General features: G+C 42.2%; 1 protein-coding gene across 1 annotated transcript in view; it reads right to left on the bottom strand.

Annotated features, from left to right (window-relative positions):
* thsd7aa (thrombospondin, type I, domain containing 7Aa) overlaps nt 1-27707 on the bottom strand; it is a 148569-nt gene that overhangs the window by 7580 nt on the left and 113282 nt on the right. Inside the window, 15 exon segments of the mRNA XM_061664897.1 lie at nt 530-743; nt 3769-3851; nt 8259-8354; nt 8514-8687; nt 8830-9001; nt 10371-10516; nt 11915-12032; nt 12115-12230; nt 12387-12528; nt 14520-14673; nt 15390-15523; nt 15650-15655; nt 15781-15959; nt 18402-18668; nt 19181-19375. Coding sequence (XP_061520881.1) covers nt 530-743; nt 3769-3851; nt 8259-8354; nt 8514-8687; nt 8830-9001; nt 10371-10516; nt 11915-12032; nt 12115-12230; nt 12387-12528; nt 14520-14673; nt 15390-15523; nt 15650-15655; nt 15781-15959; nt 18402-18668; nt 19181-19375 — 2196 coding nt within the window.

Consider the following 27707-nt stretch of genomic DNA (forward strand, 5'->3'; position numbering starts at 1 on the left):
TGACACTTCACACATTCAAATGGTGCGAGGGAAGAAGGCTAAGATCACCATTCAAGCAATCTATCATGTTTATTCAATTGCTCTGCCTTGGCCAAATGTCATGTAAGGATTTGTTTACTAGTGGTGCCATCGGAGAAAGCTCTAGTATGTGTGACGTCATGGGGAATAGGTCTATAAAGAATCCTTTTTTGTTGATGATGTGACCATGACATGGTACTGTGCCAATTCCAGGGGCATTGCAGCTACTGGGCGGTGCCATGGACAGTTATTTAGTGAGTCAGGTAAACTCATAGACATCAAACATACATAGACCACGCCTTGAGCGGGTTGGCTCATTGCTGAAATAAGCGCAACCGCCATATTAAATGTGTGTCAGATCGAAACTTACTTTGATATACTGTACTTTTTTAATGTTGAACCTAGAGCATCTTATGTATTGGCCCATATATTTTTGCTATTGCTAATTAATTGTACATTAATTGAAATCCACATTTCAAGGGAGATTTGTGTGCGTGAGGAGGGTGTTTACCTTGACCAAATGGCTGCAGAAACCAGGTGCGTCCCGCTCTGCCAGGTGGGCTGACTGCCGGCTGGGTGGGGTTGAAGGCTCGGCTGGTCTTGACATCTGCCTTGTTGTCACCGGCAGTGGGAATCTCCAGCACCGGGATAACAGTGCACTGGTCGAGTAAGCCATCAGATGTCATCACTTCTGTGTAGCCCTCCTCACAGCCACAAACTCCCGACTGACACAAAGAGAAGGTGCAGTTATCACTCAACAATGGACCGCTTACCTGACTGGACTGTTTTATGGTTACCAGAGGCTTCAGTTGGGGTGTTCTAAGTATAAACCAATTTAAACATTAACACAATGTTTATTAGATTATAATAGATTAGATTAGATTAGATTTGATTAGTTAGTTGGTTAGTCTGCAATTGGCTGGCAACCAGTTCAGGGTGTACCCCGCCTCCTGCCCGATGATAGCTGGGATAGGCTCCAGCACGCCCGCGACCCTTGTGAGGAGAAGCAGGCTCAGATAATGGATGGACGGATAGTTAGTTAGTTAGTTAGCTCATATATAGGTATGTAGTTAGGAAAAAAATGCAAAGCAAGTAGTTGGTTGGAATATCAGCAACCTGACAGCTGACGGAAAGTGGGTACGGAAAGTATTCAGACCCCCTTCAATGTTTCACTCTTTTATATATTTCAGCCATTTGATAAAATATTTAAATTCATATTTTTCCTCATTAATGTACACACGGCACCCCATATTGACAGAAAAATAAATTTTATTTTATTTATTTATTAAAAAAAGAAAAACTGAAATATCACACAGCCATAAGTATTCAGACCCACTGCTCAGTATTTAGTAGAAGCACCATTTTGAGCTACTACAGCCATGAGTCTTTTTGGGAATGATGCAACAAGTTCTTCACACCTGGATTTGGGGTTTATCTGCCATTGCTCCTTGCAGATCCTCTCCAGTTCTGTCAGGTTGGTTGGTGAACGTAGGTGGACAGCCATTTTCAGGTCACTCCAGAGATGCTCAATTGGGTTAAAATCTGAGCTCTGGCTGGGCAATTCAAAAACAGTCACAGAGCTGTTCTGGAGCCACTCCTACAGTATTTTAGCTGTGTGCTTAGGGTGCTTTTTGGAAGGTGAACCTTCGGGCCCAGTCTGAGTTTCTGAGCACTCCGGAGAAGGTTTTCGTCCAGGATATCCCTGTACTTGGCCGCATTCATCTTTTCTTCGATTGTAACCAGTCTCCCTGTCCCTGCAGCTGAAAAACACCCCCACGGCATGATGCTGCCACCACCATGCTTCACTGTTGGGACCGTATTGGACTTGTGATGAGCAGTGCCTGGTTTTCTCCACACATGCCGCTTAGAATTAAGGCCAACCAGAGCATCTTATTTCTCACCATCTTAGAATCCTTCAGGTGTTTTTCCGCAAACTCCATGCAGGCTTTCAGGTGTCCTGCACTGAGGACACTCTGCCATAAAGCCCCGACTGGTGGAGGGCTGCAGTGATGGTTGACTTTCTAGAACTTTCTCCCATTGCCCGACTGCATCTCTGGAGCTCAGCCACAGTGATCTTTGGGTTCTTCTTTACCTCTCTCACCAAGGCTCTTCTCCCCCGATTGCTCAGTTTGGCCGGAAGGGCCTGCTCTAGGAAGGGTTCTGGTCGTCCCAAATGTCTTCCATTTCAGGATTATGGAGGCCACTGTGCTCTTAGGAACCTTAAGTGCAGCAGAATTTTTTTTTTAACCTTGGCCAGCTCTGTGCCTTGCCACAATTCTGTCTCTGAGCTCTTCAGGCAGTTCCTTTGACCTCATGATTCTCATTTGCTCTGACATGCACTGTGAGCTGTAAGGTTTTATATTTTATATTCCTAATCAAGTTCAATCAGTATAATCAAACACAGCTGGACTTCAAATGAACGTTTAGAACATTTTAAGGATGATCTGAAGAAATGGACAGCACACGAGTTAAATATATGAATGTCACAGCAAAGGGTCTGAATACTTAAATGATTTTAACAAATGGGTGCAATATAATAGTGACATTCGACCCTTGTGAGGATAAAGCAGTACAGACAATGGATGGATGGATATTTTTTATATCGATAGATTCACACACACACACACAAACACGCACACCCTTTGCAGTTATAACATCTTCAACTCTTCTGGGGAGGTTTTCCACAAAATTTTAGGAGTCTGTTTATGGGAATTTATGACATTTTTTTCAGAAGCGCATTTGTGAGGTTGCACACTGATGTTGGATGATCCACATCAAACTCTCTCATCCATGACTTCTTCAACCTTGATTTGTGCACTGATGCACAGTCATGTTGGAACAGGAAGGGGCCATCTCCAAACTGTTCCCACAAAGCTGGAAACTTTCAAAATATTAGCCCCTGATCTCCAGTGAAAGGTACTCTGAATGGTTCAGCATACCAAGAGATTTTGGACAGTCAAACAGTTTGGGGATTAGCTCTTCCTGTTCCAACATGTCTGTGCACCAGTGCACAAAGCAAGATCCATAAAGACATGGATGAGAGAATTTGGTATGGATAACTTGACTGGCCTGCACAGAGTTCTGCCTTCAACGTGATAGAACACCTTTGGGTCGATTTCGAGTTGACAGTGACCCAGGCCTTTTAATTAACTCACTCCTTGTTGAAAGTCTTCCCACAAGAGATGAAGCTGTTACAGCTGCAAATGGTAGACCAATATCATATTAAAACATAAACCATATGGATTTAGAATGGGATATCACTTAAAATCATATGTGAGTCAAGGCAGGTTACGGAATTATAGTGTACATTTTGTATGTATGTATATGTATATCCAGAGAGACAGCGAGAGAGACAGAGGAGAGATACAAATCCATTTTCCATCCAACATTTTATTATTTGTCATTTTATACTGCTATTGTTCTGTCTTTTTGTGTTTTTTATTTTATTGTTGTTTTGCTCTGTTATCTCGTCTGTCTGCTCCCCTCTCAAACCTCGTTTTGTCCAACTGCATTTTCCAATAAATATCCATCCCAATATAAATAAACACAGAGGGTTTATATCAAACTTCCCTGTTGCACAGACAGATAAAGAAGGTATACACATCTTCCAATGTGCATGACCAACCAGTCGAACAGGACAGGTGAACAAAACAAAGAAAAGAGAGACTCAAATTCTACATTTCAATGAATTCTTCGGCATTTCAGTACAGCATCAACAGTTCGTATTTTCTAGTTTGTCTTTATACTCACCTCTGTACAAAAGGAACGTTGTTTGGTGCAGGGTGGGTTACAAGATCGGTCAGCCATTGGCTTGGCTGTTGTTGGGCACCCCCCTGTAAAATAACATGATTTTGTCAGAGGCTTTGATTTCAGAAGGCATCAACTTCCACTTATGTTAAGTGTAAACATGAACATGTTCTAAATAGATCAGAAGAATGGCAATGATGGACAATGTAGCAAAACACCTGATTTAATGGCACAGCCGTAAAAGTATTTCATTTTTGTTAACAAGATATGCTTACCAAACAACTATTTGCAATCATTTATAAAGTACAACGTATTTCATAGCAGCACAAATAACCACACTGAATAGTTGTCGTGTGGCTTGGGTGTCCGCTTCCCCTTCCGCTCCTTCTGTCTTGTGTACACCTCCAGAGTGCATCTCCCCATCTGCGCCTTGTTTACCCTGATTTTCTTTGTGCATATTACCTCGTGTGTCATTCTATCTTGTCGCCAGTTTGTTGTACCTCGTTGTCATGTTCCAGCATTCCCTATATTCCATGTCTCTGACTCATAGTTAGCCTTGACATTGTTTTGATTATCAACCTTTCTTTTTGCCTCACATTTTTGATAATGTTGCCTTCGCTTATTGCCTGCCAGTGTACCGACCCCTGCCTGTTTATTAAAGTGTATTTTTAGAACTCATGTTTGCCTTTGAGTCTCGCATTTAAATTCTCCTCCTCCACTTCCTCTCGATATGCAGACTCATTGTTGTAGTTGATGAGGTCAGTGGTCGATGGACTGTGATGTCATCTGCAAACTTCAGGAGTTTGATAGCTTGGTACATTGGGGTGCAGTTGGTTGAGGAGAGGAAGAAGAAGAGTGAAGAGAGGATACATTCTTGAGGCTTGATTGTGCGTGTGGATGAGGTAGCTCTCCTTAAGCCTCACCTGCTGTGTCCTGCCTGTTGGAAATTGTACAACCCCAATTCCAATGAAGTTGGGACGTATTTGTATCTCTGTAGACATGCCTATAGGATTTAGTTGCTTGATGTCGGGCCACTCACAATGACACAGGCTGTATTACGATGTCAACTTCCTGGACTGCACTTTATCTTCCATCATAGAGTCCTTTCTGGTGATTAGGCACTGCCTAGCTACTCCCACCACACACCGGTAGCTCTGCCTGGCTCTCTACCCCTGTCATGTCATGTCCTGCCCCCTGCTGTCCTGCCCTATCCTACCTTGTCCTGTCCTTAGTTCTTGCATCCCTTCCTTCACAGGAAAGGAACATTTATCGTATGTAACATTATTGTACAGTAATCATATGAATTGTCTCTCTGCTATGGTTCTGTTTTTTTCCCTTTTGTATTTATGTACTGTGCTCTCTTTTCTCTCTGTCTGTTCCATCCCAAAATGGGATTACATCTGGCCGGCTGCATTTCCGATAAACATCACAATACAAATAACCACAGGGGGAGTATTAAACTCCCCTGATGCACAGAAAAACTGTTCCAGCATAATGAGGCTCACAGATCCAATATCCTGCATAATCACGTGGCTGAACAGAACAAACAAAAAAGAAAAAGAGAATTCTGGCAGGTGAACTGGTGGCTGCCTCACCATGACACTGCACCTGCTCACAATGCCCTGAGAATACAAAAGTTCCTGGCCGAGAAGAACATCGCCTAGATAGGGCAGCCTCATGGCTCAAAGTGATTTTTTTTCCTTTCCCTAACTGAAGGGGGTCATCACGGCGACCCGACTTGAAGACGTCAAACATCAAAATAGGCGTGACGTCAGAGCTGCGGAGGATCTGGGAAGATTTCTTCCAGGAGTGCATGAAGGTGTGGCAGAGAAGGCTGAGAAAGTGTGGGGAGGGGAAAAATGTGTAGTTTTTATGTGTAGTATTTAAAATACAGCGGCTGAAATAAGTATTTAACACGTCACCATTGTTCTCACGACATGTGCTTTCAAAGGCGCTATTGACATGAAAATTTCACCAGATGTTGGGAACAACTCAAGTAACCCATACATACAAAGAAAGTAGAACAAATTAGCTCAGAAATCAAGGTGAAATGACACGAGGAAAAAGTATTGAACACGCCAACTGGTATTTATTTAATCCTTTGTACAAAACCCTTTGTTTGCAATGACAGCTTAAGACGTCTCCTGTATGAAGAAACTAGTCGCATGCATAGCTCTGGTGTGATTTTGGCTTATTCCTCCACAAAAGCAGTCTTCAAATCTTGAAGGTTCTGTGGGCTTCTTTTATGGACCTTGAGTTTCAGTTCCTTATATACATTTTCGAGTGGATTAAAGTCACGTGATTGGCTGGGCCATTCTAGCAGGTTTATTTTTTTTTCTTTGAAACCAAGTGAGCGTTTCCTTGGCAGTATGTTTTGGATCATTTTCCTGCTGAAATGTCCACCCTCATTTTCTTTTCATCATCCTCCTAGACGTCAGCAGATTTTTTTTCTCAAGAATGTCTGGGTACATTTGCCCATTCATCCTTCCTTCAATAGTGTGAAGTTTACCAGTACCATTTGCTGAAAATCAGCCCAACACCATCATGTTCCCACCTCCGAACTTCACTGTTGGTATGGTGTTTTTTGGGTGATGTGCAGTGCCATTTCCCCTGCGTGGTGTGCATTATAGCATCCGACCAGTCTATATTCTCCCAATATTTAACAAAATATTTAACCAAATGTTGTTCAGCAAACTTTAAACAAGCTTTGACTTGCTTTTATTTCAGCAATAGTGTCTTACGTGGTGAGCGTAGGTCATGGCGGCGGAGTAGATTACTCACTGTTTTCCTTGTGACAATAGAACCTGCCCATTCCGGGTCTTTTTTAATCTCTTCACAGGTGGTACGTGGCTCTTGGACAACTCTTCTGATTATTCTTTGAACTCCTCAGTCAGAAATCTTGCAAGGAGCACCCGATCGAGGCAAATCTATGGTGGCATGATTGGCTTTCCACTTACGTATTATGGCCCCAACTGTGCTTACTGGAACATTCAGAATCTTAGATATGCGCCTGTAACCAATGCCATCGTTATGTTTTGCAACAATTAGTTTGCGATGGTCTTGAGACAGCTCTCTGCTCTTACCCATCATGAGATGTGTCTTGACTCACACCTCGGCAATGAGACCTTTTTGTAGGCCATCAATTAGGACTGACTCATCTGATATTCATTTGCACTGACAAGGGGCTGGATTGCTGTTAGATTATTGATAAATTTTAGGTGTCGTCTTGGCTTTCCATGCCTTTTTGGAAATCACTTTCTTAATTTGTTTGATACGTTTCCCTGTGTCATTTCACATTCGTACACACAACTTATTTTTTTTTTATCTTATATGTTCTACTTTCTTTGTCTGTATGGATTACTTGGGTTGTTCCCAACATCTGGTGAAAATTTCATGTCAATAGCACCTTTGGAAATATATGTAGTGAGAAAAATGGTGATGTGTTAAATACTTATTTCAGCCACTGTCTATCTTTTGTGACACTAGTCCTGGTACATTTTTGACACAACTTGTATACTTACTTACTTACTTACTGTAATGCCCATGCATGTGGGAAAGGAGGGCCTTAGTCACCGATGCACTTTTCAGCCAATTATTGAATGCCGGGAATACAGTAACACAAAGTAACTGTCATGTTGTGCCTTTTCACATTTTGTTTTGACTGGATGTAGTTTTGTTTCATGATATATCTTGTTTTCATGGCTCCTTTACTCATGCCTTCCCAGTCTGCTCGTTATGTCTTTGTCTCCACCTGTTCTTGTCAGCCCTGCTCAATTGTGTACCAATCAATTCCCTCCAGCCACTCGTGTCATGCCAGTTGTTCATTGTTTTCTCGTCAGTATATTTGTATTTTGTTCCTTGTTTTCTTTCAGTCAGTCTTGCTTCATTGTCTTATGTACGTGTCATCAGTGATGTTTTGTATTGGTTAATTTAGTGTTTATTTATCCTGTCGCCCTGCATCATTGTTTTGCTTTTTTTAAAATACATATATTTTTTAGATTACCCTTAGTCCCCTGCCTTCCCTCTTTTACTCCCCTTAACTTCCCCACGTCCCCACACACCACCACGACAAATCCCTCACCCAAAATGCGACCTAAACACAGTAAGGATGCTCAGGCAGAAGCTGCTGTCAGTCACGGCTCACACCCAGACACTCACACAGAACTCACTGATGTCACATGCCAGCCCACTTTGCCCCACCTGTTAAAGACACATGCAGTATCTAACACAGAGAAACTACAATACGAGTATGTACATAACATATTTTCAATAAGCTTAAGCTTGCATTTTGTGTGTTCAAATCTGTTCACAATGCATTTAAAAGTGTTTTTTAGTCTTGGTAAATATGTTTAAAGTGTGTGGGTTGGGTAAATCTATTTTTTTTCAATTACATGGTCTGTATATTGCACATTTTGGGCTTGGGCTCAGAATGTAGCCGCCATGATGGACGGATGTTACTGCATATTGTAGTATGTGTGACATATAGAAGTCACCTGTGACATTCAGTCCATCCGAACGTTGGCACCAGATATGCCGCGATGAGCCTCTCCATGGTCCTGCCCGCCATTTGTATTCAAAACACTGCCCCTCTGAAGGTAGAATGTTATGTTTATTAAAGAGCTTTGAAAAACAACTCAGTCAATTCTAATGATATGACAGAAAATATATAAAGGACAATCATGAGCAGAATTATTTACTTATCAATAACAACTGGATTCAGCTTTTAGCAGTAATGTCTCAATTCTGACCTGTACATGGCCTGGCCTCCAGCTCCTGTTCTGGACATTGAAGCAGATTCTCAGGGTCTTGAGCCACAACAGCTCGAGAGCGGACTTGCACCGAGCCAAAACCCAGATCATCCCCACTAACACAGCTTAACTGGCATGGACTCCAAACTGTCCAATCTGTAAGGTAGCATTCGCCTAAAAACAGTATGAATATTTTAAATTCTTTTCAAATGTATTTATTTATGAATTTATGTATTTAAATTTGTAAATGTAATAATATGGCAGTAATTCAATCATTTCACTGAATTTCACCTATAACCTTTCACTCAGCTGTTACCTGGACAAGGTACTGTGCAGGACTCCTGCAGTATGATCTGTGTGTCTCCGTCCACCGCAGCTTCTTGTTCTCCACACAGCTCATCATCCACCAGACTTCCCTGTAGATCAGATCCATCTGACACGAAGCATGAAATGTTCCTGAACCGCAAGCCTTCACCACACCTTGCACCCTGGGATGAAAGAAAATGTATTGTAACATGTTAAACCTTTGCAGTATACAATTTGTACGTGAGTCAATGCAAAAGGTCAAAAAGATGGTGGTAAAACCAAAGACAATTGTTAAATGTCAATTATGTCCACTGGATAACACAAAAAAAAAAATCATCCCTAATGGGTGAATATTAACCTACTTCATTTTCTGTGGGCATGCAGGCTTCCCTGAATTTGTTCAGCTCGGGACCATACATCCAATTTCTACTACTTATCGTGTTCAGGGTCATGTGTGAGCTGTGACACTGTAATACTGCAATCAGTGTTCATTTTCCATCCATTTTCTGTACCGCTTCTCCTCACTAGTGTCACGGGTGTGCTGGAGCCTATGCCAGCTATCTTTGGGCAAGAGGCGGGGTACACCCTGAACTAGGTCGCCAGCCAATCGCAGGGCACATATAAACAAACAACCATTTGCACTCACATTCACACCTACGGGCAATTTCAAAGTCTTCAATCAACCTACCACGCATGTTTTGGGGATGCGGGAGGAAACCGGAGTGCAAAAGTGAAAACGCAGGTAGACACGGGTAGAACATGTATATTCCATACAGGGGGGGCTGGGATTTGAACCCCGGTCCCTAGAACTGTGACGCAGATGTGCTAACCAGTCGTGCTGCCCAGTGTTAATTTTGATGATGAAAAATTGTCATCTTAGTTATAGTCAGTGACCTGTTTTACTGCATAAAACGAGACGATAACTAAACAAATATGCCTTTAGGAAGACCAAACCGTTGACGAAATCAGTAAGTCCCAACAGAGATACAGAAAGACTGGAAGAGTCCTTGGAAGGCATAGAAGTGAAGTCCTTGGAAATGTATTGGTCTATTCATGGCTCAAATACCTGTTATGAATATTGCCAATCAGCTTCTTGTTAGACAACAGTAAGTTATGCAAAACGTACTGAAACATTTGCATTCAAAGGTTTAGTGAAGGTCAAATAAAGTCTCCCTGTAAAAACTAACAGTGCATTTTAGGTTCTTTCTAGTATAGGAACAATCATTTGGGACACCAGGCCTTTGCCCATTCATCCAAAAAGTGAAAAATTACTGGCCAGTTCTTCCGTAGCCAAGTCATCCAAACATGCCTTCATAGAACCTTGTATTGTGGGGCACAGTCATTCTGGAACAGCACCTTCCCAAAACTGTTCCCACATGAGTTGATTTAATAGTTTTGTCTAAAATGCTTCAGTATCCAGTGCGCCAAGTCTACTCCAGATAATGAATTGATTGAGGGATGTGTCTCTAAACCTTTGTCCAAAAGATGTATTTCAATGATGTTCACAATGTGTATTTGTCTAAGATACATGTAGCTGGAGGCTTGGCTCACCTCAGACTTGCATTCAGACCACACGCTGTATCTCCAGCTGTAGCAGGGCTTCACGAGGCATGGCTTCCGCTGTTGCATCTGGGTTGGGCAAGGTCTCCCGTCACCCTGCGGAGCCTGGATGACCGTTCGTCTTCTCCATAACTTGCCTGATGACAGGAGAAAAGAGGCAGAAAAGACAATTATATATATATATATATATACACACACACACACACACACACACACACACACACACACACACACACACACACACACACACACACACACACACACACACACACACACACACACACACACACACACACACACACACACACACACACACACACACACACACACACACACACACACGGTGGACGACTGGTTAGAGCGTCTGCCTCACAGTTCTGAGGACCGGGTTCAATCCCCGGCCTCGCCTGTGTGGAGTTTGCATGTTCTCCCCGTGCCTGGGTGGTTTTTCTCCGGGTACTCCGGTTTCGTCCCACATCCCCAAAACATGCGTGGTGGGTTGATTGAAGACTCTAAATTGCCCGTAGGTGTGAATGTCTGGGTCTGTATATATGAAATAGCCTTTGTTTATGGCTTATGAAAGATGATGGGGGTGTAGGCTAGCTGGAAAGGCAAGGATCCTCGAGGATTTATGGCACCAGTGACAAGCGCAAAACAGACCTGGCCTGGATTCTACCTGTGGCCAAACTAAGGCGATGGATCCTTGTGAAAGTAAGCCATTTTAAACTCAAAAGAAAACTTTTCTGAACAGAGACACTTCTGGGTGTTGCTCTTCTCACAGACTCGTGGAGTGCAGAGGGCTTCCTGAGCCCCACAGCACTCGTAATTGACCGTTGATTATTGACCTGCGAGGATACATTATCCCCCTTTCAGTTGGATATGGGCTGTAAAAATTGTTTCTCACTATCACGATGCACTTCTGATGATAACCATTATCATACGAGATCCTAGTTGACAGCAGTGATGGCTCACTCGCAGTCAACAAAGTATTCTGCTGTATGAAGAAACCCTATTAAAATTCCATTCAGTGCACGTCGACAAATAGTCAATTGTCAAAAAAAAAAAAAAAAAAATGTACCGGCATTACCAGATAACTATTAACCCTTTATTGCTCAGTCATTATGGTAATGACCACACCCAACTGAAGATTTTCATCTGCTGCTTAATAAATATATTGGACACAAGTGATACTTAGTGCATGTAAAATGAGACATTTTACCTAGCATTTGATAGCTTTCAACCAGGATCAAGGTTAACTGTCTAAAAATGTCAAAACCTGCATCAGGGAGGTGTGAGGTGGGATGAGTCAGAACACTGTGCAAGAGTGTGATGTTAGTTAGGGATTCAGTGCCTTGCTCAAGCGCTTCTTAGTAATGCGCAGGACATTAAATGGTTTTCCTCTTGCAAGCAGTCTCACATTTTAGAATTCTTTAACCTGCTACTCTTTGGTCCAAAGCCAAGTCCTTTTAGACTGAGCTGGGTGTTATGAGCTTTCTCCAACTTCTAAAAAGTGCCAAGAACTAAGCTACACATACCTTGGAGTCCGCATTTGTGTGTACAGTCGGACCACGCCGACCACTCGGACAGCTGGCAGTTGACAGGGCACTCCACAACACAGGACGCATTCATCTGCCACCTCCTCTCTAGGCCAAGCTGAAAGACATTTATTTGTCTTGACTGTGGCTTTATTTGTGAGTGTAAGAGGTACAAAATAAATAAAAATAATGAAACCCACCTCTTTACAGAACCTCAGGTCAACAGATTTGCCGTCGCTCCGCACACAGTCCAACATGCGGGTTTTGATACCATTTCCACAGACAGCTCTGTCACTCAGTTGACAGGTACTCCAGTCTGCACAGATCAGACAGCAGTAGAGAAACAAGGTTTACCTTTGTTCAGGCACACTTGGCAGAGTCGTAATTCAGCCCAGCTTTCAATATGAACCCAACATTAATAGTTTCTATAGACCTGTGGACTACATGATTGACCAAGACCTTCGAGTCTCACCAGTGACATTGTAGGAATGGTGGAAGCAATTGCTGTTGAGTTTGCAAAGCTCTGCTTCGGTGGTTGGAGGACACACCTTCTCCTCTCCTGGCTGCCGGGCTGGGTAAGCCCTCCTCTCTCGTGTACTGTTCCCATTACAAGGCTAAGGAACAAGGGAAGAGCAGATACTATATGAATTGATACAGAATATGGATCGATAGGTTGATAGTTGCATTTTAAACATGGTGTGTCATTTGTTTTGTTTTTGAAAGTATTATTTTTTTAGAGGGCAAACCTGGCAGCCCCACAGTGTTCTATGATGCGAAGGCCATCTCATGAAGCATACAGTAAAGGGAGCTCCCAAGATTATTACATTTGGATTTAAGAATGCTTTGGATGTCAGGAAAAAGACAACAACAAAATGAAAGGTTTGTACCTCAAACATAACAGACACAACAACTACGACATTTACTTTCATTGCCACTAGAAAACCAATGAAGAGAGCTAAACTAAATGAATTTCACTGTTCAGCAAACCGATAGTTGGTTAACTGTTAACTAAGCTCCAGAAACGAAGGAGGAATACATTTTTTTTCCCACAATGATGTTCACCATAATGCTACAATTTTCAGGGTGGCTACATTTGTATGCTATGATGAATAATGCTTACTATTAAATTTATATCTACTATCCCACTCAGTGGAGTGTTGACATCTGTGCAAGGACAAAATATAAATGAAAATGAAAAGTTTGGTGTTTGTAAAGATCACTGTATGCAGTACATTAGTTGATGGAAGAAGAAGCAAGGATTCAAGTCCTGCTGCGAATAAAAAATAAATAATAATTAATAGGAGGGATGGTGGTCTGCCACTTTGAACAAACCACTGAAACTCAATTCTTAGTGTCCTTTGCGGAGTTAAAATTCTAGTATCCATCCATCGATCCATCCATTTTCTGAGCCGCTTCTCCTCGCTAGGGTCGCGGGTGTGCTGGAGCCTATCCCAGCTGTCATCAGGCAGGAGGCGGGGTACACCCTGAACTGGTTGCCAGCCAATCGCAGGGCACATACAAACAAACAACCATTCGCACTCACAGTCACACTTACGGGAAATTTAGAGTCTCCAATGAATGCATGTTTTTTGGGATGTGGGAGGAAACCGCAGTGCCCGGAGAAAACCCACGCAGGCACGGGGAGAACATGCAAACTCCACACAGGCGGGGCCGGGAATTGAACCCGGGTCCTCAGAACTGTGAGGCTGACGCTCTAACCAGTCGTCCACCGTGCCGCCTAAAATTCTAGTATAATATATATTTTTACTCCGGTTTCCTCCCACATCCCAAAAGAAAACATGCATGGTAGGTTAATCGAAGACTCTAATTTGCCCGTAGGTGTAAATGTGAGTGCGAATGATTGTTTGTTTCTATGTGCCCTGCGATTGACTGGCGACCAGTCCAGGGTGTACCCCGCCTCCTGCCCTGAAGTTAGCTGGGATAGGCTCCAGCACTCCCGTGACTCGCTTGAGGATAAGCGGTTCAGAAAATGGATGGATGGATATATTTTGAAATAAATCAAAATAGCAAATATTAAATAGTAGTATATGAGAAAACATGACATTTCGTCCCAAAGCAATTGAGTAAGGCTTCGTCTGCACTATGTTCCTAGTGGCCATGGCGGCCCTCTTTGTTCAAAAGGGATTTTTTTTGGGGGGGATTTTTGCCATTTTCTTCCATGATATCAAAGTCTTGCTAAGTATTTTCACGGTCTATCACGATCTCCGAGACAGGCCATGGGGAGATGGGGCTGCTGAGTCCTGGAGGCTCAAAGGCGCAATACGTTTTGGCCCACGGTTCACCACGGATGCCACTACGTTCCTTCCCGGCCCATCATGTTTCGAAGGGATCCCTCACATTTGTCACATTCTGTCAAGGCTTTCTACAAATGACACATGGACGCTGGGCATCGATGAGGCACATTATTTGTTGCCCCAGCAGAGTTTAATGAAGGGTTCTCTGAAGAGCAAATGCATTGATAATTTAAACATCTCGCCGGGCATCCACGGCAATCACGTCCTGTCATGTTTGCCCATTCTGTCCCCTCCATTTTGTCCATGGTAGATTGAAACAAAGCTGTTAAAGCAGTGCACGTCATTCTCACCAGTGGACATGGATGCCAGGCTCCCCAGTCTGATAACACGCAGTCCTCTGGACAGGGCAGCCGGCTGTTACGAGCTCCCAGAGGCATCTCCTCCGGGTCACACAGGTAGTCCTCCACCTGCTCCGAGGGCCCGTCTATTGTGTTCAGCATACACCTGTTATACAAAAAAGGTATCATTATTTTTAGTTAGCAGAAAGAAGCTGTTTGCCTTAATATTTACAAAGACTCCCATGTGATTACGAGGCCGAAATAAAGATGTCATGGCATGAGCTAAAAACATTTACTTGCAGACATATGACATTTTTGGAATTTTCTTTTATCATTATGTAAAATGAAATGTTATAACATTGTGGCATTTGTGATTTATATGAATTTGATTTTGATACATCCATCCATCCATTTTCTGAGCCGCTTATCCTCACTAGGGTCGCAGGAGTGCTGGAGCCTATCCCAGCTATCTTCGGGCAGGAGGCAGGGTACACCCTGAACTGGTTGCCAGCCAATCGCAGGGCACGCACAAACAAACGACCCTTCGCACTCACATTCAAACCTACGGGCAATTTAGAGTCTTCAATTAACCTACCATGCATGTTTTTGGGATGTGGGAGGAAACCGGAGTGCCCGGAGAAAACCCACGCAGGCACGGGGAGAACATGTAAACGCCACACAGGCGGGGCCGGGGATTGAAATGCCGGTTCTCAGAACTGTGAGGCAGACACTCTAACCAGTCGGCCACCGTGCCCCTTGATTTTGATACAATATATCACAAATACAACAACCAAGCCATGTTGAAATTATTTGGGATGTACAGTAAGATATAGTTAGTATAGTATTTGAAAAATCTGACATATCGTTGAGCAAAATCTTTACCTGACTTTTCTGGTCTGAACGCCTTCACCACAGTTGTCTTTCAGGTCCACATTGCTAACTTTCCATACACTCCATGGCTCTACCATCCAAACATACTGCCCACAGTCACTGAGGCAGGGCACCACTTCATATACCTAATTTAAGCAAATGGCAAAATCACCTGACTGGTCTTGTTAGGAACATTTATACAGTACTACAGTTTACAAGTATGCAGGAAAAAAGTAGTAAACGTCAATGAAGAAAAACATTTAAGTACTTACTTGTGCCTGTGGTCGAAATGCATTCAACAAAGGAGCGAGAAGAAAAACAGTAATGTCATTGAAATTACATACAGTATTTGTCAACGCTAATTAAACCTTAAGAAATTACAATCTACTATGAAACAAATCACCTGGTTGACGTGGTCAAGTTTGGGGCAAGGCCTACCGCCGTTGTATGGTTTTTCTCTGAGCCATTTTGATCGAACTTTGACGCCACTGCCGCATGATTTGCTGCATCGTGACCAGTTGGACCACTCACTGAGCTTGCAGTCAGACGGACAGGGAATGATGCAAGCCTCCTCAATGTACCCTGAAAACAAAATGACAATATACTGTATATCAAAGGTGGGTGACTTGAGTCACATGACTTCACTTCAGTCAACAATTTTAGAGTTTGGGACTTACGTGTCTGAAACTTATATATAATATAAGAGAATATATTTTTAAAAATATATACAATAGATATTTAACTTAAAAGTTTGACAGTAACAAGGAACATTTAGGATTGAAAAAAAAAAGATTATTTGTTTTATATTGTGATATATATCAATATTTACTGAAAAACAAATATTGTGATAGGATATTTTTTCCCATATCACCCAGCCCTAACACTGTGAAACTGGCCCATTGTGCAGAAAAGATTGGGGACCACTGTCCTAAAGAACTGCGGCAAATCAGCTGTCCCATTCTGTAAGTCGTTAAGTTGATTCAGTGAGGTCAGTGTGTCGGAAAAGGAGCACCAAGCAACGACCTCTGGTGCTCTTTCGAGAACCAGACCAAAATAGCTATGCACACACAATCAACATTGTCCCAGATTATCGCGCTACTCGTCACTTTAAACCGCATGCACGCCTTGAAGTCTCGGTCATTGCACCGGATTATTGCAATATTAGTCATTCGAACTGCTCTAAGTGCTAGAGGACTCTGCATCTTTTGCACAATTGTCAAAAAAAAAAAAAAAAAAAAAATGTACCAGCATTACCAGATAACTATTAACCCTTTATTGCTCAGTGACTGTTTTTTTTTTGTCAATGTCTTTCTCTCTCCAAAGTGTTCTGTAAATTGACTGTCTGTTGTCGTACTAGAGCGGCTCCAACGACCGGAGACAAATTCCTTGTGTGTTTTTTGGACATACTTGGCAAATAAAGATGATTCTGATTCTGACCCGGTTATAGTCCGCCGATGGGAGCAGATAGATGACTCAGAAATCCTCTGTAAATTGGCTGAATGGACGATGGGATGCCAGAAACGTGATTTTGCGATTAGTTGACTTTAAGTATTTGACTCATCAATTAGTCGACAAATTGGTTCAACAATTTATCCCTGAGGTACCACGGGACTGGTGGCGAGGAACGAAGGCAGTGGCGCGACGTGGAGCTCCATCCTCATCGCCGAAATGTTAGGTTCAATAATCCACGTACAACAACTGTGTACTAACAAGCACTTTACACGCACCAACATCACGACACTGCCACGATACAACACTGTGTGTGGAAATATGTTGCTAGTATAAGACCGGTACCCCATCTATCTTAAATAAGATAAAAGCCAAAACCCATCCATCCATCCATCCATTTTCTTTACCGCTTATCCTCACTAGGGTCACGGGCGTGCTGGAGCCTATCCCAGCTATCTTCGGGAGAGAGGCGGTGTACACCCTGAACTGGTCACCAACCAATCGCAGGGCACATAGAAACAACCAAACAGTCACACTCACATTCACACCTACGGGCAAGTCTTCAAGCAACCTACCATGCATGTTTTTGGGATGTGGGAGGAAACCGGAGTACCCGGAGAAAACCCACGCAGGCACAGGGAGAACATGCAAACTCCACACAGGTGGAGCCAGGGATTGAACCCCGGTTCTCAGAACCGTGAGGCAGATGTGCTAACCAGTCGCCCACACTGTGCCGCTATAGCCAAAACCCAAACTTGATAAAATGCTGTTGAAACCATCATCAACCTGTAGTTATGCTAGTTATCACAGCATACACGGGAGTGTTTTCCGGGTATGGTCACGTGACGTTTGCATTGTGTTTATACTCATGGTGGCGCATAAAATGTATTCTTAAAAAATACTTTAAAAAAAAGGGTTAAGTTCCTCTTTAATAATTTGTTATTGTCTGTTTCTTGTTGTTGTCTGTTGAATGTTACATGCATGTACCAACAAGATCTCAATACATGTAATGTTAGTCTCCAGGTGTGTCCCACTTCAATCCCCGTTTGAAATCCTCACCAGTAAATATGCATTTCAAAATGAGAAAGATGTCATTTTTGTTTTTGTTTTGTTCCCGTGACATCTGTGATCTGGTTAGAGCACTCGGAATGGTTTTGTCCACAGTATTTGTCTTTTAAAAATTGGAATGCAAAATGTAGCCACGATAAGATGCTTAAAAAACATACTATATGAGAAATTGTTGTAATCATAGACTTACACACGTGTTCAACATTTTGTTTCATTCCGCCAGCATTGTTATTTTACTATCTAATTATAATGCATCTAAGAACTGGTTATTTTCCCAAGTCAAAACTGAGCATTATTATCTTTTCAAATATATATATTTTTTAATTCAACCTTTTGGATCTTTAGAGATCTAAAGTGGTCATTATATGTTTAATGGCCGCTGTATGTTTACATTTTAAATCACAAAAATCTCTATCATGGGTTGCATATATGCCTTAACTGAATATAAACTTGGTATTTAAATTGTCAATATTTCATTTTCTGTCTAGTTTTGCATTTTAAACTCACCGTGACTGTTGCAGCGTGAAGTCTCTACGATGCGGTTATCCTGGTCATAGCAAACCATGGCTTGGTATCGATACCCTTGACCACACTCCTTGATATCGCCCTGGACCTTCATGCCCAGTTGTCCTTCCACACGGCTGCCCTCGGAAAGTATACAGTCGGACCAGTTGCCCACAGGCTGAGCATTGTATTTGTTGCACGGGCAGTACTGAGTTTCACTCAGCGGATACATCTGGTGGTTCTTGCACTGATCTCGCTTTTTGCTCTTACCTGCAGAAATACAAGACCAGTAGATGACTGCCTGCTTGAAAATGTTCAAACAATATTTGGAAAAAGGTAAGAGACAATATTCTTCATGGACATTAATCTGAAGGAAATTTACCATGGGCTCCCATTTCCAGCTACCACGTTTCCTCAAATACTGGGTGTTCATTTTTTAAGCAGCTACTGTACGTTGTCGTTCCCGTTTTACCCGCATGACATGCCCTGGCCAGAACTAAATTTGCTTTTGTTCTTGCCACCTCAATAAAACAAACACGTTTCTCTGTTTTTGTTGCGTATGTACAGGCCTTCGAGAACCTTGTTTTGAACACTGGATCACAGTCACGTTAGAACAGAAAAAGGTCTCCCCAAATGTGCAATGCAAAATTGAAAGCGTAAGATTATCCCAAATTAGCCATTAGCTATTAAAGCATTACAGATCAAGAGTTTCAATACCTCTATATGTGTATACTGTAAATACAATCTATTAACATCGATTTCATCACTTTCTTGTCACTTACCCACAAGCGTACGTTTGCGGACCCTGACACCGACACAGTTGGCTGTGCAAGGGGAAAATTTGGACCAGCTGCTCAGTTGACAGTCCTCCTGGCAGGGCAGCTGGCAGAGCTGGGTAAGAGGTGGCATAGACCTGGAGAACTTCAGACAAGCTTCAACATCACCCTGTCCACCATCCTGCTTCCGACACGAAACAGCTTTGGGGATGAGAGACAATGCAACTTTTCAAGAAGGCTTAACCCTCACCTCATTATAAATAAAAATATTGGAATGCAAAAGTCATCCATTCGTTTGGGGTTGTGTTTGTGATTAATCTATGGGTATGAGAAGACAGCAACTACAGATGGGTCATTTTCATATAATTTGATCAATAACCGTAACCACATGGCCCACCTACTTTCTGTTTGAAAATCTATTGACTTTACTGATGTGAATACAGTATTTGAATCATTGGCAGTAACTATCTATTAAAAGGTCATAATTGTTTCTAAGAAAAACAAATCTTAGAAGGATTTTTCTTCTATTACTTAATTCGGCTTTTCCATGAAAACTAACACAAATACATATTAGTGTCTTCCGAGATACTTTTTGGGGTCTTTTACAAACGGTTCTTCTTTTTCACGCAAGTTGTCTTTAGCATTAAAGCCACTGGAGAGAGTCTCATTATGTTGTTACAATACACCAGAGTGAGCTCAAGTCCCAGGATGTGGCGACCATTTGGCACTCACACAATAGCAGATGGCAAAATTATTGGTGTTATTTCTGAGATCTGAATGGATATGTATGAATTTGTGACACTGTTGGAAATATTGTCTAATTAATATAATAATAATAATAATAATAATTTTACGCAAGGAACATGTTTGTTTTTTCTATATGCCTTTGGTTTCCAAATCTGCTTCATCCACCCATTTTGTTTCATTCTCGAACTATTTGCAGTTTTTCAAAAAAAAGCAGACAAAAAGCTTGATTTTCCAGTGTTTCTTGAATGTTCTTAGAAAAGTCCTTGAAAGTTATTTTAATTTCATGAACGTAAAAATGTGTAATGTTGAAACAATAAATAATAATTTCGCTCAATTGTGACAAACTTTAATGAGTGTACTGCATGTACTCTGCCGAGTGTTCTCAAGAAAACATTTTGCCCCCTCAAAATGTATTGGAACAGTGAGGCCAATTTCTTTATTTTCAACTGTAGATTTAAAATACTTTGGTTTGACATTAAAAGCTGAATATACAGTAACACAAGAGAAAGCTCCTTGGGTTTGAGTTTTAACATCTTTCCCATTTGTGATACTGGTGATACTGTAACACTGCAGTGGTTAGAGAATGTATATGTAACGTATATGACCTATTGACAGTTTCTCTCCGCCCGTTTTATTTACTCCGCAAAATTCAACAGCTGTATTACACGGTGTATATTCACCCGCGATGTGTGGGGAGACTGGAACAGTCGAACTCTGCATAGCCTTCATCATATCGAAGTGACAGCTGTTGCTGTAATATTGCATTGAATCCTAGGGGGCGACAGAACTTAGGGATTATAGCTATGAGTTAATCATACTCAGTAAGACATCAGTTTTCTAGTTCCCTTATTGTGTTCGAAGTCAAGATGAGAACTACAGTACACTTAAACATTAAATCAATAAACATACACTTACATACAGTGATGACTGAGGAAACTGACTGGCAATCAATTGCAGGGCGATGTGAATGTGACATGGAGTGGGTATTGATCCCATGCCAGTTCGTTAAAGTCAGGTATGTAAAGCACTGCACTACCAATGACTCATACAATTGGAGACTTTTAATATTTTAATGGTTTTCACAAAGTCTAAAAGTGTTTTTATGTATAAGATTTATTTATGGACCAATCTACAACCCCAATTCCAATGCAGTTGGGACGTTGTGTTAAACATAAATAAAAACAGAATACAATGATTTGCAAATCATGTTCATCCATCCATCCATCCATTTTCTGAGCCGCTTCTCCTCACTAGGGTCGCGGGCGTGCTGGAGCTTATCCCAGCTATCATTGGGCAGGAGGCGGGGTACACCCTGAACTGGTTGCCAGCCAATCGCAGCGCACATACAAACAAACAAACAACCAATCGCACTCACAGTCACACCTACGGGCAATTTAGAGTCTCCAATTCATGCATGTTTTTGGGATGTGGGAGGAAACCGGAGTGCCCGGAGAAAACCCACGCAGGCACGGGGAGAACATGCAAACGTTGTTTATTGTTTTTTAGCAAATAAGCATTAACGTAGCATTTTATGCCTGCAACACGTTCCAAAAAAGCTGGGACAGGGTCATGCTTACCACTGTGTTACATCACCTTACCACTGTGTTACATCACCTTTTATTTTTTTTTTGGGAACTGAGGACATTAATTGTTGAAGCTTTGTAGGTGGAATTCTTTTCCATTCTTGCTTGATGTACAGCTTCAGTTGTTCAACAGTCCGGGGTCTCCATTGTCGTATTTTAGGCTTTTTTAATGCGCCACACATTTTCAATGGGGGACAGGTGTGGACTGCAGGCAGGCCAGTCTAGTACCCGCACGCTTTTACTATGAAGCCACGCTGTTGTAACACGTGCAGAATGTGGTTTAGCATTGTCTTGCGGAAATAAGAAGGGGCATACATGAAAAAGACGTTGCTTGGATGGCAGCATATGTTTCTCCAAAACCTGTATGTACCTTTCAGCATTCATTGTGCCTTCACAGATGTGTAAGTTACCTGTGCCATTGGCACTAACACACCTCCATACCATTACAGATGTTGGCATTTTAACTTTGCGTCCATACCAGTCCGGATGGTTCTTTTCCTCTTTGGCCCGGAGGACAACACGTCCACAATTTCCAAAAACTATTTGAAATGTGGACTCGTCGGACCACAGAACACCTTCTCACTTTGCGTCAGTCCATCTTAGATGAGCTCGGGCCCAGAGAAGCCGGCGGCGTTTCTCTGTGTTGTTGATAAATTGTTTTGCTTTGCATAGTAGAGTTTCAAGTTGCACTGAGGGATGTAGCGCCAAACTGTATTTACTGACATTGGTTTTCCGAAGTGGCCGACTGGTTAGAGTGTCTTCCTCACAGTTTTGAGGACCGGGGTTCAATCGCCGGCCCCGCCTGTGTGGAGTTTGCATGTTATCCATGTGCATGTGTGTGTTCTTTCCGGGTACTCCGGTTTCCTCCCACATCCCAAAAACATGCATGATAGGTTAATTGAAGACTCTAAATTGCCCATAGGTGTGAATGTGAGTGTGTACCCCGCCTCCTGCCCGATGATAGCTGGGATAGGCTCCAGCACGCCCGCGACCCTAGTGAGGAGAAGTGGCTCAGAAAATGGATGGATGGATGGTTTTCTGAAGTGTTCCTGAGCCCATGCGGTGATATCCTTTACACATTGATGTCTGTTTTTGATGCAGTGCCACCTGAGGGATCAAAGGTCACGGGCATTCAGTGTTGGTTTTCAGCCTTGCCGCTTACATGCAGTGATTTCTCCAGATTCTCTGAACCTTTTGATGATATTATGGACCATAGATGATGAAATCCCTAAATTCCTTACAATTGTACATTAAGGAACCTTGTCCTTAAACGTTTGGACTATTTTCTCACACACTTGTTCACAAAGAGGTGAACCTCGCCCCATCTTAGCTTGTGAATGACTGAGCAATTCAGGGAAGCTCCTTTTATACCCAATCATGGCACCCACCTGTTCTCAATTAGCCTGTTCACCTGTGGGATGTTCTAAACAGGTGTTTGATGAGCATTCTTCAACTTTCTCAGTCTTTTTTGCCACCTGTCCCAGCTTTTTTGGAAGTTAATGATTATTTACTAAAAACAATAAAGTTTATCAGTTTGAACATTAAATAAAAATATGTTTAACACAACATCCCAACCCCTCCTGGAAGCTGTCACCTTATTATGGTGGAGGGGTTTGTGTGTCCCAATGATCCTAGGAGCTAAGTTGTTTGGGGTTACAGGCCCCTGGTAGGGTCACCCATGGCAAACAGGTCCTAGGTGAGGGACAAAGCACGGGTAAAAACCCCTATGAAGAAAAATAGGAATGGATCTAGCTTTCCCTTGCCCGGACGCGGGTCACCAGGGCCCCCCTCTGGAGCCAGGCCTGGAGCTGGGGCTCGAAGGCGAGCGCCTGGTGGCCGGCACAGCCCGATAGGGTAACGTGGGTCCCCCTTCCCGTGGGCTCACCACCTGTGGGAGGGGCCATAGGGGTCGGGTGCAGTGTGAGCTGGGCGGTGGCCGAAAGCAGGGTCCTTGCCGATACGCTACCCGGCTACCTCAGCTGGCTCTAGAGACGTGGAATGTCACCTCTCTGGCAGGGAGCCCAGTGTGCGATGTCGAGATGTTCCGACGAGATATAGTCGGCTCGCCTCCACACACATCTTGGACTCTGGTACCAGTCCTCTTGAGAGGGGTTGGACTCTCTTCCACTCTGGAGTTGCCCAGGGTGGGGGGTATACTTATTAAGTATACCCACACCCCCCAGGTGTGGGTATACTTATTGCCCCCCAGCTCGGCGCCTGTACGTTGGAGTTCACCCCGGTTGACGAGAGGGTATCCTCCTTCCGCCTTCGGGTGGGGGGACGGGACCTGACTGTTGTTTGCGCCTATGTACCAAACAGCAGTTCAGATTACCCACCCTTCTTCCAGGGAAATATTAGACGTAAAGGCTAAGGCGGACGGGAGAATGCTGTGACAATGCGAGAGAGTGCGGGATTTCCGAAGATGAAAAACATGGCGGCGCCCCTTGCACAGTCTTGAAAAAAACAGCTACTACAAGATAAAAGTATTTTTTGACGGCGGATGGTCACTTCGTTCTTTCCTTTTTTCCTTCGCCAGGTTTGCTAGCAGCAGTAACTTACAGAGAGTCACTTGCTATCCGGGCAGCTACGTCAACACCAACTCGTCTCGCCATGGAGGATCCGAGTCAACGCGTCGAGCTGCCGCTGAAGAGGACAAAAGCTGATTCTTCCACCTCAACTGAGGATTTGCTTGATTCGACAGAGATACAGACGACAGTCCTCTTTTCAATCGACAAGAAATTGTCAATCGCACTTGATTTGCTTCGCCAGGAGACCACCGAACTCAGAAAGAGCTTGGAATTCTCGCAACAACAAGTGAATGAGTTTAGATTAGGTAATACTGCGCTTCGATCAAACATGATGTCAACGTCAGCAGAACTAAAAACTCATAGACTGGAATATAAATTCATGAAAGAAACTACGTTGGACATTCAATCAAGAAGCATGCGTGACAACCTCATTTTCTCAGGCATTCCAGACAATGCTCCGGAAGACCCCGAGGTGCAGATTAAAAACTTTATGATATCCGCGCTCAAGATACAGTCAACAAGATTACTTTTCACCGTGTCCACCGATTGGGAGGCTCTTGTCCAGGAAACCGACCACGTCCCATCACTGCAAAGTTTGAACACTTTCAACAAAAAGTGTTTGTAAAATCCAAAGGTCGGGAGTTTAAAGGGACTTCGTTTGGAATGAACGACCAGTTCCCCAAGGAGATTAATAGGAGGCGTATAGTTTTGTACCCGTTGATGAAAGAGTTCCGCAACAAAGGCAAACGAGCTTGGTTAGTTGTCGACAAGCTATATGTCGACGGCCAACTGTTTCGCGAACCCAACATCGCACCCTGCCTCTTCTAGATAAGTACTACTTTTGATCTGTTGTTGTTATGAATTGTTAAAAATGTATTGTATTTTGTTTCAGTATTTCCACTTTTGCTTAGATAAACAAAAACAGAATCACACATGCCACCAGCATGAATCCTAACTCCTATCTCTCTGCTTTCCTGCTCTGCTTGCTTCCACACACACTAAACGCACAAGTCGCTCAAAACTCTTGCGCACCACAAACCACCATCACACACCATATTATCCCCTTGTCACTGTTTGCGTCCTATATTCAGTGTTTGCTCATTACCCTTCTATGTACCCTGGCTTTGCAGTACTCAAATATAGCATCTCTATCACCCTCTCTAAATAACATTTGTCAACGCAATACAAAAAAATCTCCCAAAAACTGCCAATAAAAACAACAACAGAGAATGCATAGTACCAAATCTATTTAAAATTATGATATACACACCCATTATAAGTCACACTTAACATTCCTGTATTGCAATGTCAATGGCATTCGATCACAAGCAAAGAGTATTCAGATTATGCATTTTGCCACCAAACTTAAAACAGACCTCCTCCTATTACAAGAAACGCACCTTACTAAGTCAGAAGAAAAATGCCTCATTGACTCTAATTTCACCCAGGTTATCTCGGCCTTCTATAACTGTAGACAAAGAGGAGTCTCAATACTAGTCCATAAAAGACTACTTTTTACAATAAATATTACAGTAGCAGATCCAGAAGGCCAATATATAATTATACCGGCTACAATATTTAACAAGCTTTTTACAATTGTCAATGTATACGCTCCAAATAAAGATGATCCAGCCTTTTTTCACATGCTCTTTTCACACTTGTTAAACTTGTCAGCCACTTCTACAATTATTATGTTAACCTTATGCTAAATCCCCTAATAGATCGCTCAAATCTCAAAAATAGCAATAAGCCACAATGCCCCAATATACTAGATCAGTATATGGATGACTTTGGTCTCGTTGACATATGGAGGCTGAAAAACCATTCAAAAAGAGAATACACATTTTTCTCGTCAGTTCACCGCTCTTTCTCAAGAATAGATTTCTTTCTTTCAAACAATTCGGCAGCTCAAAGAATTACTCCCAAAATACATCCAATCATCATCAGCTATCACGACCGATTTCTCTCAATCTAAAAGTTGAATCAAATTTGAGACCCCACCAACATGGCGCTTCAACACGTCCCTATTGAAGGACCCAGATTTTGATTCTTTCATGAGGAAGGAATGGGAGGAGTTTCTGAAATTCAATGACTCCCAACCATATCCCCATCTCTATTGTGGGAAACTGGGAAAGCTGTTTTGAGCGGTTGAATCATATCATATTCTTCGTATAAGAAAAAACAAGAACAAAAACGGATTGAGAAAAAAATTAAACACTTCACAGACGAATATGCAATTAATCTGATAGATATGTTTTGAAACCAACTTCAAAAGGCAAAACATCAGTTAGACATCTTATCAAAAAGAACAGATTTTCTACAGCAGTTAAGATACACTAACTTTGAGTACAATAATAAATTGGGAAAATTCCTTACGAACCAACTTCAGCGCAATAAAGAAAAATCATTAATTACAGCCATTCAAGATTCAAACGGCAACTATACACAGTCACCGTTAGAAATAAATGACATTTTTTACAATTTGTATAGCAGCTTATACGCATTTTTGAACAACCCAGATCAAAAAGAAATTGAAACTTTTATTAAGGATCGAAACATCCCTCAATTAAATACACAAATTAAAGACAGCCTTGATGTTCCTTTAACCATCACAGAATTGCATAACGCATTAAAAAAAGATGCAACCGGGACGGGCGCCTGGCCCGGACGGAATCCCTGTTGAATTCATTAAACATTTTTGGCCAATACTAGCGCCTCTAATTTTGAGAACAGTCAATGAGATAAAAGATAAAGGTAGAATTAGTAGCCATATGAACACAGCTTCAATTAAGTTATTACTAAAGCCAGGTAAAGATCCCACTCTCCCGGCAAACTGTCGGCCCAAATCACTGATTAATGTAGATATCAAGATTGTCTTGAAAGCCCTCGCAGCGAGACTTGAAAAGGTACTTCTGTCGATAATCCACTATGACCAGACAGGCTTCATTTAAGGTAGAAGTTCCACAAATAATGTGAGATGTCTGTTGAATTTAATAAGCATGTCACAGCGTAAAAATCTAAACCCAATCATCATGTCACTTGATGCAGAGAAAGCGTTTGATAAAGTTAGTTGGGCTTTCCTGTTTGCAATACTTCACAAATTTGGCATTGGAGATTTATTTATACATTGGCTAGCAACATTATACAATTCGCTGAAAGCCACAGTCACCGCAAATAGGATCATGTCACAGTTTTACATTACAAAGAGGAACCAGACAACTCTCCACTCTCACCAGTGATATTTGCAATATGTATCGAACCTCTTGCTGCCGCTATACGTCGGAATGCTAATATTAAAGATATCTGCTCACTAGTGACAGAACACAAAATCAATCTATATGCTGATGATATTCTTCTTTACTTACAGGAACCCAAGTATTCTATTCAGGTAGTTGTCAATCTCATTAAAACATTTTCACGAATATCAGACTAGTCTATTAACTGGACAAAATCAACAATACTCCCAATAACAGCAAACTCATGGACTCCTGCAGATCAAATCCCAGAGTACCCTATTCCTATAGGAAACATTAAGTATTTAGTTGTCAATATTTCGTCAAAACTCACAGAGCTAACCAATCTAAATTACACACTAATTCTGGAAAAAATCTCAGTTGATTTAAGACGCTGGAATAACTTGCCTATATCATTACTGGGAAGAATAGCTACAATAAA

This window comes from Phycodurus eques, chromosome 20 (assembly GCF_024500275.1).
Source record: "Phycodurus eques isolate BA_2022a chromosome 20, UOR_Pequ_1.1, whole genome shotgun sequence".
Taxonomy (NCBI): domain Eukaryota; kingdom Metazoa; phylum Chordata; class Actinopteri; order Syngnathiformes; family Syngnathidae; genus Phycodurus; species Phycodurus eques.